Source organism: Cordyceps militaris, assembly GCF_000225605.1.
Source record: "Cordyceps militaris CM01 unplaced genomic scaffold CCM_S00006, whole genome shotgun sequence".
Lineage (NCBI taxonomy): Eukaryota > Fungi > Ascomycota > Sordariomycetes > Hypocreales > Cordycipitaceae > Cordyceps > Cordyceps militaris.
The window spans coordinates 259,522-275,493 of NW_006271974.1; the positions used below are offsets into that span (position 1 = coordinate 259,522).

At 56.6% G+C, this 15,972-nt stretch overlaps 4 protein-coding genes across 4 annotated transcripts; 1 reads left to right on the top strand and 3 right to left on the bottom strand.

Annotated features, from left to right (window-relative positions):
* Positions 1-255: 255 nt before the first annotated feature.
* Positions 256-1,740, bottom strand: CCM_07370 (uncharacterized protein; the record flags this gene model as incomplete). The annotated part of the gene is made up of 1 exon (XM_006672511.1): positions 256-1,740. The coding sequence occupies one exon, from the start codon at positions 1,738-1,740 to the stop codon at positions 256-258; it is 1,485 nt and encodes a 494-aa protein (XP_006672574.1).
* Positions 1,741-4,493: 2,753 nt separating this feature from the next.
* CCM_07371 (uncharacterized protein) lies at positions 4,494-7,472 on the bottom strand (the record flags this gene model as incomplete). Its single annotated transcript, XM_006672512.1, has 4 exons — positions 4,494-5,451; positions 5,516-6,169; positions 7,375-7,413; positions 7,465-7,472. 4 exons carry the CDS (start codon positions 7,470-7,472, stop codon positions 4,494-4,496), a joined length of 1,659 nt encoding a protein of 552 aa, XP_006672575.1.
* Positions 7,473-8,321: 849 nt separating this feature from the next.
* Positions 8,322-10,430, top strand: CCM_07372 (SUMO activating enzyme (AosA), putative; the record flags this gene model as incomplete). Its single annotated transcript, XM_006672513.1, has 3 exons — positions 8,322-8,439; positions 8,844-9,041; positions 9,112-10,430. The coding sequence occupies 3 exons, from the start codon at positions 8,322-8,324 to the stop codon at positions 10,428-10,430; spliced, it is 1,635 nt and encodes a 544-aa protein (XP_006672576.1).
* An 852-nt stretch (positions 10,431-11,282) lies between these two features.
* On the bottom strand, positions 11,283-15,196 carry CCM_07373 (uncharacterized protein; the record flags this gene model as incomplete). Its single annotated transcript, XM_006672514.1, has 4 exons — positions 11,283-11,801; positions 11,883-14,363; positions 14,408-14,545; positions 14,708-15,196. 4 exons carry the CDS (start codon positions 15,194-15,196, stop codon positions 11,283-11,285), a joined length of 3,627 nt encoding a protein of 1,208 aa, XP_006672577.1.
* Positions 15,197-15,972: the final 776 nt, after the last annotated feature.

A 15,972-nucleotide genomic window follows, 5' to 3' on the forward strand; every position in this document is an offset into this window, starting at 1 on the left:
TTGTAGACGCACCAGGAGGAAACGAGGGGCAATACCAAAAGGGCATAAGTCGTGCACTTGAATGTTCACAATTGTTCAATCTACATTGTATCGTAAAATATGTATTGTAGAGTAAATTCTACTTGTTCATGTCATAAACGTGCACGGTCATGGCCGTAGGCTATTAGTTTTGTAACCCAATCTAAATAAACATCAAGGTAAAGACCCGAGCTCCCCGCAACGCCACATATATCATATCATTGTGGACTTTCCAATTCATAGTTCCAGGCCATTCACAATATCCAGCGCGCCTTCGAGAGCCGATTCCAGCTCGGTGACTCGCATCTTGAGACCTCGGTTCTCGTCGCGCATCAGACCGGCCGTGTCCCAGGCGACGCTCGCGTCCTGACCCTGGCAGTTGCTACATGCGGCGACGGTGCGCACACTGTCCTCCCCGGAGATGCCCTTCATGAGTTTGCGAAATGCCGTCATTTGTTGTGGTGGCTTCTGGGGGGTTATTGTGTGAGAGGGGCCGGTTGTAGTGATGGAGGACCGGGTGCGGGGGACAGTCTCAAAGGGGCCCATTTCGGATATCGTAGTCGCTATCGTTGGGCTTCTGGAACGGGAGAAGATGCTGACATTAGCGACACTCTCTCCGTCCGTGTCGGAGCCCGGTTCCGTCTTGAAGGTGTCACCACTACGGCGCCATCTCTTCTTGGATTGATCCTCTTCGGCGCCCAGGTCCTCTGATATCGTCGAGGGCGCGTTGACTTCTTGCAAGAGCGCCTTGTTTTCCCGCCGCAGCTCGTCAATATAGGCCTGCATGGCGGCGCCCTTTTCGGCCGCCCTACTGGCGACCTCGTCCAGCTGCAGCTTGGCGTGGCGGGCCCTCGTCTCTGCCTCGCTCTTTTCGTCCTCGAGGGCTTCCTTTTCGGCCCGGAGCGTCCGAAACGCAATCGTTTGACTCTGATAGGTGGTCTGGAAGCGCTGCAGCAGTCCAACGGCGTTGGCCTGCAGGCTTCTGTACGCCGCGGCCTCGTCGCCGTTTTCGTCGTCGTGTGTGGCGCCGTCCGGGAAGAGCGCGGCCTCAATGTCCAGATCAATTAGCTCGTCGCCGCAGCCGTTGCCGTTGCCGGGGGTGGCGGGCGAGGCCAGCGCCGCGAGGGCGGCCATCTTGGCGGCGAGAAAGGAAAGTGTCGAGGCACCCGGTGTTGTAGGGGTTCTCGGCCTAAACGAGTTCGCTGGAGACGACTCTCGTGTGGCGCGGGCCCGGGCAGGCGTCGTGTAAACGGTCGACGACTGGAGCGGGCTGATGTTGCGAAGACGGCCGGCGTAGTGTGACCAAGTTGATTCCTGCCACGGCGAAGTTGGTTCAGGAGTGCGAAGGCTGGACCAGGCAGCAGTAGTGGTGTTATTGGGAGTGGACTCGAGAGTGTCGTGCGACCCTTGTCTAGCTCGCGGTGCTGCTCTCGGTGTGCCCACCAGCGACTTGGGCGATGAGTCGGTGAGATTAGTTGGGCGGCGGGTATAAGTCTGGCGGCGATGCGGCGTGCACAGCCGCTGCTCGTGGATGATGAAGGCAGTCTCGTTCGGTTGCAACTGGGCAGTGCTGGGTGATGGTGAAGAAGAGGAAAGGACAGGACCGGATGAATCTGCAGGAGTGTGCTGCAGGTCCGTCATGCGCCCGTTTCGCGGTTGTTCATGCCCCTTTATTACTGGGGTATCATCATGGGCAAAGGCAGTGACAGCGATGCCTGCCATTATTATCACGCTTGCACACCAAGAGGCGTCGGCGCCCAGTATTAATACGCTCCAAGTGGGCCAGTATTAATGAAGGTGAAAGGGGATATGTATGGGGATTCTTCGGATTCTTCAGCAGTTGGCGTCGATGAAGATTGATTTTCCGTCTGCAGTCTCTGCGAAATATTCAAGGTCTGTGTCCCTGTTTGTAATCTTTCTCGTGACGGTCACTTGGCAGACAGAGGTTGGTGGTGTGGTTTGGCAGCCAGCGTGGCGATGTTCGATATCACTAGGACAACGGGGTTCGATGGGCTCAAGGTGTTGGTGCCCGACGTTGTGTGAAAGAGAAGCCACGTAGGAAGTAAAGAAAAGGTACGAAGGGCAATGGTTGATGGACAATGTCGTAGAGAAAAGAGAGAAAAGGAAGAATAGAAAAAAGAAATTATAGCCAGACAGCGGCCCTGGTAGACATTTTCAACAAACCCAGACCTTTGAGGCGTGGAGTCTTAGTCGAAGCTGGTGAAGGAAGCCTCGAATTCCAGTGGCAGGCCGGAAGATGGCGCTGGAATGGAACCACCGCCCGGCTTTTGCCCTGCTGGCAGAACGGCCCCTCGAACAATGTCTCAGTGTGGACTACAGCAGGATGCGATTGGGCACCCTCAAAGCAAGGGAGCCGTTGTCTCGAATTGGTGACGATTTTTAACCTCGATGCTTCCGTGTAGAGTCCGGCTGCGTCAGTACCCCTCTTTGGAGGTATGTCGGGTTTTTCTTCTTCGCGTTTGTCGGACGTGATGTTCGATTTGTGGCACCGTGTTTCTAGATCTGTATCTTTTTTTCTCCGTCTTGGTGGCATACAGTGGTTGTCGGTGCATGATGATGATGATGCTCCTCCGTTTTGCTGCTTGCCATCCCTACCTACCGATTGTGCCAGCTGGCAGCCCTCGTTGCAAACAGACAACTAATTTCCAAGTTCCAAGCAGTACCTCAACCCTTCATCCTCCAACATGCACTTGTTTCATGCGCGACTCGCCGCAGCCATCTCCAGTTCATGCACATGCTATAGCCGCAATGTCACTATAGCGGCATCCGAGACGTCCAAGGCGCGCACTACCATCCAATCCTGCGCTCTCACTGGCCGTACACACAATCTTGCTAACCACCTCCTGTTTCCTGTGGCAGCACCTGTCGATGGCGAATCTGAACCCTGCGCGCTCATAAATCTAATGGTGGCATCCGTGCTCTTGACTTTCTCACCAAAAAGCCCTTCCAGGAATATTGGCTAGTGTCACAGGAGCAAGCCTTTATTACCACGACATTTGTTTGTGCCAGGCTAGCACTCGCGAGGTGCTTCGTAGACCAGAACTCGCAGCACCCACCAAACTGTCTAGCTTCGAAACACTGAGACGTCTATCATATCGGCGGCACCATTGCACAGACGCAGGTGATTCTTGATTCTTGGTGTGCCCCATCTCTCTACTCCCCTCGCCCTGTCACAAACGACGACGACGAACAAAACGTAATGTCGCGCTGAAATGCTTCTTTTCGCGTCTACACCTGTCTGTCACCACGACGGCAAATATACGGCTAACTGGAGAAACACTTATCGCTGCATCCTAGAATTGTCGCTACCTCATCTGGCGTCTCGCCCGCTATGCCCTGACAGTATCTATCTTTTTTTCTCTGTCACCCGCAGCTAAAGAGATACAATCTCCTCGTAAAACAATCTTCTAAGAAATCCCGTCCATTTCCTTGCCACATCAGCACAATATGATAAACAATACGCTGTCCTCGGCAGCATCCGAACCATAGAGGACGCAACAAAGGTCAGTGGCAGCATCCAAACCATAGAGGACGACGCAACGATGGTCAGGGGTAAACGTCCGGCTGGTCCCGAGAGGCCCAGACGCAGCAGCCTCTCCACACAAGTAGAGAAATTGTACAGAAGACGCCCAAAACGACCCAAACGGGGTCTACCGGTCCTAAGCGCTCAAAAAACACGACCGCCGTCATCAAGCCATATACCAATCTGGAAATACTGAGGCATGCGACGTCGCCATCTCGGACGGTCCGCGATACGACGACGAGAAATTGTCGGACGGCGTAAAGGGCAAGAAAGCAGAGGATAAAAATGTGACCCGCTCGGTGTAGGGGACTTGGTGCATAGTCGGGTGGGTTGGACATTGTGATGAATATGGTATGAATTTTGTAAATGTAGAAAGTAGATGGATGCTGAAGGATAGTGATGAGCGGCTTTGTGGCACTTGATTGTGGAAATGGTTGAAGAAGAAGAAGAAGAAGAAGAAGAAGAAGAGGAGGAGGAAGAAGAAGAGGAAGACGAAGAAGAAGAGGGACGAGACGCAGAGACGGAGAAGCAGTGACGGAGAAGCAAACAGGCAATTTTGAGGGCAGGCGCAGGCTTCAACTCCGACCACAGCTCTTGCCTGATATAGATCATCGTTATTGCGCAAGAATGAGGCTTCAATGTTTGTCCATATGCAGCGGCTTGAGGAAAGTAGATGTGACATTTATGTACACTTGCTGGCAAAGTATTTATATACAGTGTAAATGCATCCAATTGGCCGAATCAAGTATAAACGAGAAGCAAACTCCATGAGCAATGTATCAATAAAGAATGTAAGTGCAAGGGCATAATATAGCCACGCATCACTCGTTGAAGCACATGATTCCATACAGTGTAGCACGCAACCATGCACATGATCCCGTATTAACCCCTCGAGCGGGTAGATTTCCAACAACGTTCTTCCCAGACCGCATCAACGCATCTCCACGGCGGGAAAGTAGCGCGGCCCCGCAAAGCCGTGAGCAATGACGGACTGAATATCAATGTTGCTGCTCAAGTCCTGATGGGAGCTCCACATCTTGAGCAGGATGAAGCGGCCCGAGACTGGCGGATCGAAGCGAATCGTGCACTTGCTCTTCTTCTTTTCGAAATGAAAGCGGGCGTGCGGGGCGAGCAGGTTGCCGCCCCCGACGGCGCGAATGGCTTCTTGCGTGGCACTGGCGTGCGCGTCCCAGGCATCGGCGAGCGCGGTGTTGTTACTGCCGTGGTTGTTGTTGCTGGTTTGGGGCGCGTAGTGACCAAAATTGACGTTGAGGAGGTTGTTCGTGGTGCTGATATTGGTCGGATGACGGGCGGGGGCAGCGCCGGACGAGTCGCCGCGCCGGAGGCGCCGCAGGCTGTTGTTGTCGGTGAAGGTGGTACTGGCGTGGCCGTCATCCAGGTCTGAGTCGGAGTCGACCTCATCGTTTTCAAATGGCAGTGGGCCGATGCGGTTAGGGGGAGGCCGCCGGAGAATGGAAACGGGGGCGGCGACGCTGGCGGTAACGGCGTCGTCCTCGTCATCGCTAAACTCGGTGCTGATTTGAAAGTTGGGCTGGCTGACGTTAAACTCGCGCGGCATCTGCGGCGTGCGCATGTCGTGATCGCCGCCGGAGCTGTAGAGGAAGGAACGTCCCGTGCGCGTGGCCGAGGTGCCGTCACGGTTGTGCGAGATGGACAGGGTCTGCTGCGCCTCGCGGCTGAGCCGGGCGCGGGGATCCATGCTGGTAAAGGTGACACGGTCGCGTGCCGTGGCGGCGTTGCCGGTGGTGGTGCCGGCGGTGGTGCCGGCGGCGATACCAGTGGGAGGCCCGTACTGGATCTGGAATTGGGCGGTCCGCAGCAGGACGTCATCCTGTTCCATGGAGATAAAGACCATGCCTTCGCGCACGCTGTTGTAAGACGTTGTTAGCGGGATGCAAGGGGGGTGGGTGGAGGAATATGCGTTGTACGTACGGATGAGAATAGTTCATGGAACCTGGCGCCTTGATGACCAGCTCGGACAGCGTGAACGTTGTGGAACCCCGATGGCGCAGGACAATGTTGCACCGATTCCCTAAGGTGCAGTAGACAGAGCTGTCATTTTTGAGAATGTTTTCAGCAGCATAAGACAGCTCGTTGGAAAACATGCCGCCATCGCAGCTGGCGATTTCCATTTCCAATTCGCCGGGTTCAACTTGGCCATAGTGGCCATAGCGGAAACTCTGTACACTATGGGTGTACCTCTCATCCTCAACCTTTCTGCGTTTGTTGCGTTGGTTGTCATAGGTGAAGTCATGTGTGCGTGTGGAGGGAGTGTAGCTGGGGGAGTGATTGGTTGGTAAGAGCTGGCGCGAGACACTGTTGGCCGAGGTCATGTCCAATAGGGCGCGAAGGTGAGCATTGGCCTCATCCAAGGTGCGATCGAGCTGCTCCAGGCTGGTTATGCGATTGGGGTAGGGCGACTGCGAGGTGAAGTCGCCAACGGGGGGTGACACTGATGAGTGTGGCGAGGCATTGATTTGAGGTGCAACATCAAACCGAGAAGGCGGCGGGCTGAGGCGATTCTGGCGCGGGTGCTGGCGGACGGCTTCACCGGGTGCGGGCGTCCAGCGCCGCGTCGTGTATGGACTATCGCCAAGGATGTTGTTGATCCTCTCGCGATTTGAGCTGGCCATCCGTTCCCGCGCAGCGGCAATTATTCTGGGTAGAGGCGTGGCGTTGGAGGCTGCGTTAAAAAAGGATTGAGGCGGGATGTGGCCCAAGGGGTGCACGGTGTCGTCGTTGGGCCGAGGACCTGTGCGGCGCGAGTCTGGCGGCTGCCGCGAAGGATCATTGGAATTATGCCATGACATTGTTCAGATGTGTGGTAAGCGACGGATGCATGCCATGCGTCAAGGTTTGGCGACAAGCGTTCAGGTCAAAAAGGGTGTGAGCAGGGTCGCGGCCCAGGTTGGTGGCGGTTTATGACCAATATTTCGGCAGGTAGTCAGGCGATAGGCCGATGAGTGAGGGAGCCTGGTGGTAGACGTGAGTGAGGTGAAAGGGCGCTCGCGTTTGCGGGCGAGATTGGGCCGTTGGGTGGCTGTGAGCCGAGCGGAAAAGGTAGGACTGGTGATTCAGGCGAGCGCGAATAAATTGTTGATATGCCAGATATGATTACTGTTGACGGTGCAGCAATATGTGCGCCGTGCAACGTCGGGGCGAAGCTGGGGTACCGGAATGGCAAGTGTCTTGGAGCTGCTGACGGGATGATGATGGCAGACGGAAGGCGAGCGTCCAAGAGCTCAGCAAGCGTTCGGAGGTTTTTGGGCGGGCGTGGCGAGCTTATTCGAAGCCCGCAAATGCGTAATGACGGGAGAACAAGGGCAGGTCGGCGACGGGCGGCGACGGGAGACGAATGAGTGCCGAGTCAGGCCAGGATGAGGGCACAGTCGACTGACGGCCGCGGCAGACGAGGTTTCGCAAGCACGCCGCAACCGGGACGGGACAGATGAGGAGGGACGTTGCTGATCGGATACTGTGATGCCACGGTGTAGTTTTGGCGAATTGATTGGGCGACGACGCAGCAAGTTTGCAGGTGTGGTGGTTGCGGTGGGCGAATTGGAAATGGCGATGATGTATTACTGTGAGATGGTCGGGTCGACTGGAAGCGAGCCGTCGAGGGCAAGAAGAAGAAGACACAAGATAGAGAAGAACAGACGGGAGAAAACCGGCGAGGAAAGATGTCTTTCTGAAGTTTGACGCTAGGGGGGGGGGACTGGCCTTAATGGATGACTGTTTGAATCACATCATGTGGGCAAACGGCGATGGATGGTGGGCTTTCTTTGAGTGACCAGAAGAGGGCAGCCAGGCGCCAGGTGGCCATGCCCAGGCTGCAGTGGGGAGAGAGGCTCGTTTGGAGGCAGCCACAGCGAGGTAAGCACGGCGGCATGGCCGGCTGTGAAGAAATGTTAGGGTTAAAATTTACTCCGTAATTCGCACCTAGGCTAGTCCTACAGTCCTACCTACTAAGTTACAGTGCTCTCATTTTTCTCTCCCAACTGAGGTACCTAGCGTCCTCTGTAGCCTGGGGCTTCCTGGGGCTACCTGGGGCTTGAACATCTGGATTTAGCGTCTGTGAGAGGCAAGCAAGCGCACTGTCAGCTGTCAATTGAGGAAATAAGAATTCTGCCATACGGTGCGCCTTCTACAGTGCTCTTCGCGCCTCCATCACTAACATGCCCTCATTGTTTGCTCGCGAGTCACCGGTTTGCCGAATGAAACCATTCTTCTGCTTCTTTCTCCAAGCCATATTCATCCCCTCCAGGGCTCAACATGCCCTTCCACGCACTTCCCTACCTGCATCAGCCGTAAGCCCTCCCAGTCTGTCGTGTCAAAGCGTTCGTGCAACTTCATATACTCGACACAACCTTGGCCAACGCCTTGGTATCTCATAATTTGATTGTACGGATTCTACATCTTAGCATTTGCCGAGCCGTGGATATACCTCCGAAAATCCGATCTGTCCTTGGAAAGGGCTGCACATGCACACCTCACCTCATCAGGCCATCTTGCATAGATCAAAAGCGACGAAGCCCCGAGACACTATTTTGAACAAACCATGACACGGTTCAGTCACAGCGGCTGAATTGGCCATGATTTTCTTCTAGTTCCTTAGCTGTGCTTTCTATGTCGCCATGTAAACCTGCGGCCGTGGTTCATCTTCCAACGGCTATGTCTAGGCAACGGCGAGCAGGATTCCGGACTTGAATTATAAAATACATCTGAAAAATCCGTCACTATGGCTCCCATTATTTCTATCACCCTGCATTATCTGTCCCATATTGACTCGTTGAGACCACTTCGACGCCATGATGCAGTGGTACCTCTCACAGTGTGGCGCTACCAAGACCACACCGGTCATGTGCTAACAATTTTGCCTGACAATTCGTTGCACAAGTGACTCGCACGGAGGACCACCAACAACCAACGCCTCACCTTGCATCTCATCAACCCCGACCCGTGAAAATCGTGTACCCTGTGAGTTTCTCACTACTGCGGACCTTGGTATCTCGATTGATTCACCACACGCTCATTTGCTCCTGCGACGATACCTACGGCGGCTCCTTGCCGCGCGCACATTCACCTCCTCTGGCTGCCCTTTTCACCACTCGCCGAAAACTTCGTTTGCTCTTTGTCCTCCGTTCCTATATTACACAACTCATTGCATAATCCCACCCTTCTCCAAACAAGTACCCCGCGATGGACTCGCAGCAGCAGCAAACGAGTGCTGAAGCGCAAGCGCAGCCCCAACCTCCATCAGCTCACGCCAACGGCGCCACGCAGTTCGACTCCGAGAACCCAGATGCAATGACCGGCCTGCTCCCCGACCCCGGCTTCATGCCGGACCCCAACATGGCCGGCCTGCCCATGGGCGATCCGTCCATCATCCTGCCCTCCATGTTTCCCAACGGCCAAGTGCCTGCTCCCGAGCCGCCACAAGCCAAGCCAATATCCGCTGGTACACAGTCCCCCCCCCACTGCCTTTCGCCCAAACCGCTACAAAAGCTGACCACCATTCTTCCTCGCAGACGAAATCGCCCTCTATGACCGCCAGATCCGTCTCTGGGGCATGGCCGCGCAGGCCAAGATCCAAAACGCCAGCGTCCTGCTCATCACCATGCGCGCCCTCGCCAACGAGGTCGCCAAGAACCTCGTCCTCGCAGGCGTCGGCTCCGTCACCATCCTCGACAGCGCCACCGTCACGGACGCCGACCTCGGCGCGCAATTCTTCCAAAGCGACGGCGGCGGCGCGAGCCACGTCGGGCGCAACCGCGCCGAGGCCGCGGCGCCCGCCCTGCGCCGGCTCAACCCGCGCGTGCAGGTGCACGTCGACGCCGAGGGCGTCAAGAGCAAAGGCCCCAGCTACTTTTCCCGCTTCGACGTCGTCGTCGCCACCGACCTGGACCCGGACGCTTTCAACCTTATCAACACGGCGACCCGCCTCCACGGCAAGGCCTTTTACGCGGCCGGCACCCACGGCCTCTACGGCTTCCTGTTCTGCGACCTCATCGAGCACGACTTTGTCATTGAGCGCGCGGCCGGCAACGTGCCCACGCAGGCGCCGCAGCAGGAGACGCGCACGCGCTCCATCCTCAGCGTGCAGACGCGCAGCGAGGGCGGCCGCACCGTCGAGTCCGTCTCCAAGCGCGAGCTCTACTCGACCTGGTTCCTCGCCAGCGACATCGCCACGCTCCCCGCAGAGTACACCGCGTCCAAGCGCCGCCTGCGCGCCGTCACGCCCGCGCTGTCGTGCCTGCGCGCGCTCTGGGAGTTTGTCCAGCGCCGGCCCGCCGGCGCCGGCCTGCCGGCCACGCACGACGACCTCAAGCTCTTCACGCAGCTGGCCACGCAGAAACACAAGGCGCTCCACCTGCCGCCCGAGACGCTGCGGCCCGAGTTCCTCCGCGCGTTTCTGCAGAACCTCGGCGCCGAGGTGGCGCCCGTCGCCGCCATCCTCGGCGGCCAGCTCGCGCAAGACGTCATCAACGTCCTCGGGCAGACGCAGCAGCCGATCCAGAACACCGTCATCTTTGACGGCAACACCATGGAGGGCCTCGTCTACGCGCTCCACCCCGAAGGCGCGCTCGGCGCCGAGTTGCTGTCCGCCGGCGCCGCCGGGGTCGCCGATGTCAATGGCGTGGTGATGCCCGGCGGTGTGCCGCTGGTGGATATGAATGGTCTGGGCATGATGGGCCAGGTCGGCTTCTCGGTAAACGGCGCCGGTCTCGCGCACAACGGTATGGGTATCCCCGGTCTCGAGCAGCTGCAGCAACAGCCGCAGGAGGGCGTGCAGCCCACGCAGCATCCCGCCGCGGCCGTCTCCGGCCAGCCTGGCCAACCCAGCTGAGCTTGCCGCGAGTGGCCCATGGATAAAGGGGGGTTGGTTGTACACGAGACATGAGAAACGCAGAAAGAATCAGAGTTCATTTGTTTTTGCTTTTGGGTGTATAGATACGGCCATGCAAGATAGGGTTTTTTGTCACCATGAGGCCATGTTGAATATTTGATTTGGAAGGTAAAGAAATCAAACAAAAGTGTATTTTTAGGCATCTCTTGCTACATGAACAATTTCCCATTTGGCTACTCTTCGTACTCTGTGATTTTTAAACACGGCGTGAGCTTCAACAGCACCCTTTATAATCTGGTTTGCAATGACTTGTTCGCTACTTGGGAGGGAAAATACAGACCTGTCACTGTCAAGGTCAACGGTTGAAAAGGGAACGCCATATATGATCAAGATTATATATAATGCATAGGAAAGAAAAACAGCCCCCCCCCGAAAAAAACGCTCTTCTGCTCCTGTCAGTGCAACTCCCTCCCAAATCACCGCCACGCAGACAAACGAAAACAAAAACATCATGGGGGGGGAACATGACCAGAATCCAAGTTTTTCTCTTCTCACTCCGTAGCCCTTTTTGGTGCCCCCCCTGCACCGCCGTATATCCTGCTGAGCGTTTCTCATGACAAATGTGGGAGAATTAATAAGAGGAACAAAACAACGAGAGTAAGAGTACAATGGTAATCGAAAAATTTCCGAGACAATAAAAAAGAACTCCTGATAAACGCCAATGATTGCTGATGCTGGTGATTAGACCAAAGAACCGCAAAATGGAAACACCGAAAAAAGTGGTAAAAATAGTAACAAAATTCAAATACAAATGAGACGACACACTTTGGACGACCCCCAGCCAAGACATCGTCACAACTTGGACACGCTCTGCTTCTCGGTGGAAAGTGTCAAGGTTGCAGCAGGCGGCCCGGAAGAGGCGCCTGGGATAGGCACAGGAACCGGCGTCTCCCGCCTCGGTTTCCCGCGCGGCTGTCGCTTCCTCTTCGACGGTGCTGGCCTCGCCAATTCAGCCGGCGTCTTCCGCTGAGTCTTGGTCCTGAGTCGCATACGCTTAGGTGGCGGCTCGCTCTGGCCAGCTTCTGCGGCCTCTTCCAACGGCACCTCTGGAACCGGCGCCAGAGACGTGGGCGTAAATAACATCGACGGCTGCTTCACTGACTCGCGTGGTTGCTGGTCGCGCGGGAACAGAGGTGGCAGACCCAGCAACGGCTCGCAAAAGTGCACCCTGGCTTCTGACAGCGGCGGCGAGGCCTTCCTCTTGCCTTTGCTTTTGCCTTTGTTCTTGCCTTTGCTCTTGCCTTTGGCCGCCGTCGCTGCCACCGCGACAGCACCAGTGCCGGAGGTGCATGATTTGGATAATTCCGGACGCTATCTGGAATCGTCTCGATCATTGTTCGACTCTGCGCGTTCCTGCTTCTCTGCCTTGCTGCGCTTGCGCGGCTGGTTCACGTTCCAGCCTCGGATCTGCGTGGGGCCTGAGCTTGGAAGTGCCGCAGACGAACCGGTCTCCTTATGGTCATAAGGGATCGTCTTCAGCTCTGGCTTATTTGCCCAGTTCCGGTGCGGGGGAACGGGCGCGGGCTGCAGCTTTCTGTATTTATTAGAGCCAGCATCGGACGAGCCCGATGGCGTAGAGCGGTGGCGGTGGATACCACTATGCGGTCCCTGAGGTGTGCCGGGAGGACTCTGCCCAATGTTGCCAGGCAAACCAGGGTTTCCGAATGTCGGGGATAGCACCTGGTGCGCGTAGCCCAGCGGTGGCGATCCCATATAGCCCTGGGCCTGCGGGTTAGGCAGCAGACGTTCACTCTGGAGCAGCTGCAGCGGTGCCAGAGGCTCTGTCGTGAAACCGCTGCGCTGGTAAGACCGGGCTGGGCCGGGAGGATAATAGATGCCGCTGTGGATGCTCGATCGCTGGCCGTCGTGCATGGGTTCGTCAGGCAGCGAATGCTGCCGGCGTGGCGGCCGCAGAGGAGGTAGAGGATCATTAGCCTGCGAGTAGGATAGTCGGGAGGGCGGTGGAGGCGGTGCGCCGTAATGTGTCGGCTGCGTAATCGGGGCATGCGGCTGAGGCCAGTATGGGCCTCGCGAGTACGACTGAGGGGGGGGCGGAGGTTCGCTGCCGTAAGCGCTAAGTCGGCGGTGACCATAACCATGATCCATGGAGCGTCCCGGTGCCATAGAGTCGCGAAGGTCATGTGGAGGGTAGTAGTAGCTAGGCTCCTGTGAGATGGGACCTGGCGGCGGAGGGTAGTGGGACTTGTAGTCCATTGGTGCCGGCGGCGGAGGACCACGATCGAGTGGCGGATATGGGCTGCTTTCCGGGATGGTGCCCGAGGCTGGCGGCTGAGGATACGCTCGGTCGCGCGAAGAGTAGCTATACGGCGATTGGTGCTCGGCGCGCTGACTGGGTGGCAGGTGTCCGAAAGAGCTGGCCTGCGGCGTCTCCTCCTTTTCAAGGACGTTCCTGTACTCCGGCTCAACAGCCACAACAGTACCACCAGGAAGCCGCGCGTTCAAATTACAGAGCTCTGCAAGCGTGTTAAGACCGAGAGAGGCGGGTTCTGGAGGCGCGGTGGTGGGCGGTGGCGAGCGTGTGTTGGTGAAGACGTCACGAATGGCGTCGTAACGGGCTGGCTTAGGAGGAGGGGGCGGTGCAGCCTTGGGTGTCTCTTGGGCGGCAACATAGGCGGACGCATAAGTCAAGACCGACATTGCGGAGATGCCAGTATCAACAGGTTCGTTGGTCTCTTCGGGCTCAACCTCCTCGTCTGTTTCCGAGCCAATCTCCACAATAGGCCTCTTCTTCATTTCCTTAACAGCGGTGCCAAGAGACTTCCTCTTCCACTCATTGAAAGATGGCAGATACTCGGCAATGGAAATATCACCCTCCTTAAGATCGGCCACTTTGCAGAAACGACGCAGCGAAGCACCAAATTTGAGGCGAAAAGGTGCCTCCTCAGAGCGTCGATGGTTCACGGTGGGAATGAACGACCTCGACGCATACGAAACGCGGCCGGAAGGTGTAGCAATGAAAACTACTGGCTTGCCAGGAATGTTGCAGGGGCCACTCTCGATGGAGTCGTTTGTGCTTGTGGGTAGAAAGATGCCGTACTTGGGGTGGAGGCCGTGTCTCTCCACAAGCTCCTTGTCGAGGTCGCCCGGCTTCATACTCGAGAAATCATAACCATTGCACCAATGGTCAAAGTGCCAGCCAGTGTTGTTAGGCGTGTCAAGGTACTTGCCGCGCTTGGCCCTGGTATGGCCCTTGGAGGAGTCATTGGACGTATCTCGGAAGCCAATTTCCCAGTCATTGAATGTGAATATGGGAGGTGCCATGAATCTGCTGGTCATGGCCTTTTCACGTGGTCCTCTTTGGTTATATAAACGAATACCGTACTCGTCGGGTTCGCCAATATTCTTGGGCAGAGGCGGACTCTTTTCACGGGCATGCAGCTTGCTTGGATCTTTAGCGGCAGCCGATGTGCCATTGGTGAGGCCGGCCGGCTCTGGTGATGCTGGCACGGACTCCTCCTCGGCAACACCGTTAGGGTGGGCCTCTGCCTCAGCGGCGGAGGCGAGGAGACCCTTGGCTGGGGCAGGAGCCATGTGTTGCTGCAAAAGTGCAGCATCGTCCGAGCCGCGAGTCGACTTTTTGGGCGTCGGCTGACCATCCGGCTGTTCCAGTGCGCGGCGCTTGCTAATAGCAGCACCACGCGCGCGGCCACGACCTCCCTTGGCGGTAGCGTTGGAGGGGGCCGGGGCCGAAGCGGCGTCGGCAGCAATACGCCCTCGTTTCCACATTTCGGTGCCGGGGACACGCGAGGGGTAGGGGACAAGGTGGCCATTCTTGTAGCTTTCATAGATGCCAAATTCGCGGTCGAGATGGGCATCAGAGATAGTCTTGTACTGATACTGGTCATCACGGACCTATAGTTGAGAGTGTCAGTTGCGTTGGTTGCGGGCAAGCAAACGGCGAGGCAGCGCGGCGTGCCAATACCGTGGCAGATACTCACATCGACAGGAAGACCCTGGCTGCTGATGGTGTTTAGTATGCGAATTCTGTTTTCTTGGCCTTCGTAGAATTGCTCTACAATATCATCGACGGCATTCTGTGGGTTGGGTGAGACAGACGTGTTAGCAGAGACGGGTAGGCTAAGGCGGGAATAAGAAGAAAGGAGTAGGGCCAAGCACGGGACATGCGGGATGTACGAGCAAAACAATGAAAGCGGCAATCACAAGGAGGGGAAAAAAAATACAAATTGGAAACGTACCCGAAATTCGCGCTCGGCAACATAGACTTCAGCGTCATGTGTATCCTTGGCGAGCTTGAGGTCCACGTCGCGACGGCGGCCGTGCTCGGCGACCCTATGGTCCAAGTAGTGTTGCAGCTGGCGGACGATGGGTTGATGCTCCGGGACCGTCTTGAAACGGTCTGGATTTTGCAAGATGTCGTCAATGCTGCGCTCGGCGAGCTCCTGAAGGGCGGAGCGGAGGGTAAGGGCGACGGCTTGGTACTGAGCCTTCAGATCGCGCTGGCGCTCATAGGCGCCCTGGACACGAGAATCGGCAAAGGTCTTTGCGCGGCCCCTTCGCGAGCCGCCACGGCCGGGTTTGGAGACGGAATACTTGACGGTCGAGGCGGCAGCCGAAGCTGCGAGCCTGCCGCCGCCTCTGCCACGCCCACCGCGACCGCCACGCCCGCCCCTGCCGCGGCCGCGAGTAGCTGGCTCGCGGGCGGGGGACTCATTCTCAGCAGGCATGGCGAAACGAAGAGAGGATCATGTATGGATGAGGAGGATTGGGGTGAAGAGAGGAAAAGGAAGGGGGATGGGAAAAAGATGGGATGGGTCAAAGGAAGCAGGCCGGAGTGAGTTGAAGACCTGAGGATTTGCAGTGTGGTTTTGTGTTGTATGTGTTGTATTAAGTTGTCGTTGTTTTCTTAGCGCGGCTCCCTACTGGCTGGAGAAGAGCGATGTCTGGACTGGAGCCAGGGCCACCCCAGTTCCGCCTCAGAGGTTAAAAAAGGTAAGCCAGAGCCCGGAGCTCGGACGGGCAGTGGGTCGGGACGCCTACGTTTGGAAAGTCAGTATTAGCGGATGCAAGCAGAGGTCATCAGGCAAGACGATGATGACTGAAGACGACGATCGAGAGACAGGGTGGGTTGTGCTGTGTTGTTTGCCTGTGTGCGTATCCGTCTTGTTGCATCTAGTCCGACTAGGGACGAGGGCAAAAAAAAAGAGGATAAGACCAGGGGCGCCGCGATCAACGCCCACGGCCCAAAACGACAACAATGCAGGGCTGGAAAAATTGCAAATCAACAAGCAAACAAGGGGCAAAGCACCTGAAAGGCAAAGCTGCCGGGTGGCGAGGAAGAAAAAAAGGCGACACCGGTGGGCAGCGGGCAAGCTGCTGATGAGAGCATGCTATGTATGTGGTGAGAGTAAGAGCAAAGAGCAAAAGTAGTTGTAAGAGGAGGGAAAAAAGGGCAAAGGGAATCGGGGTTTTGGTGGTGAGCCTTGGAACAGGTGCGAGGACT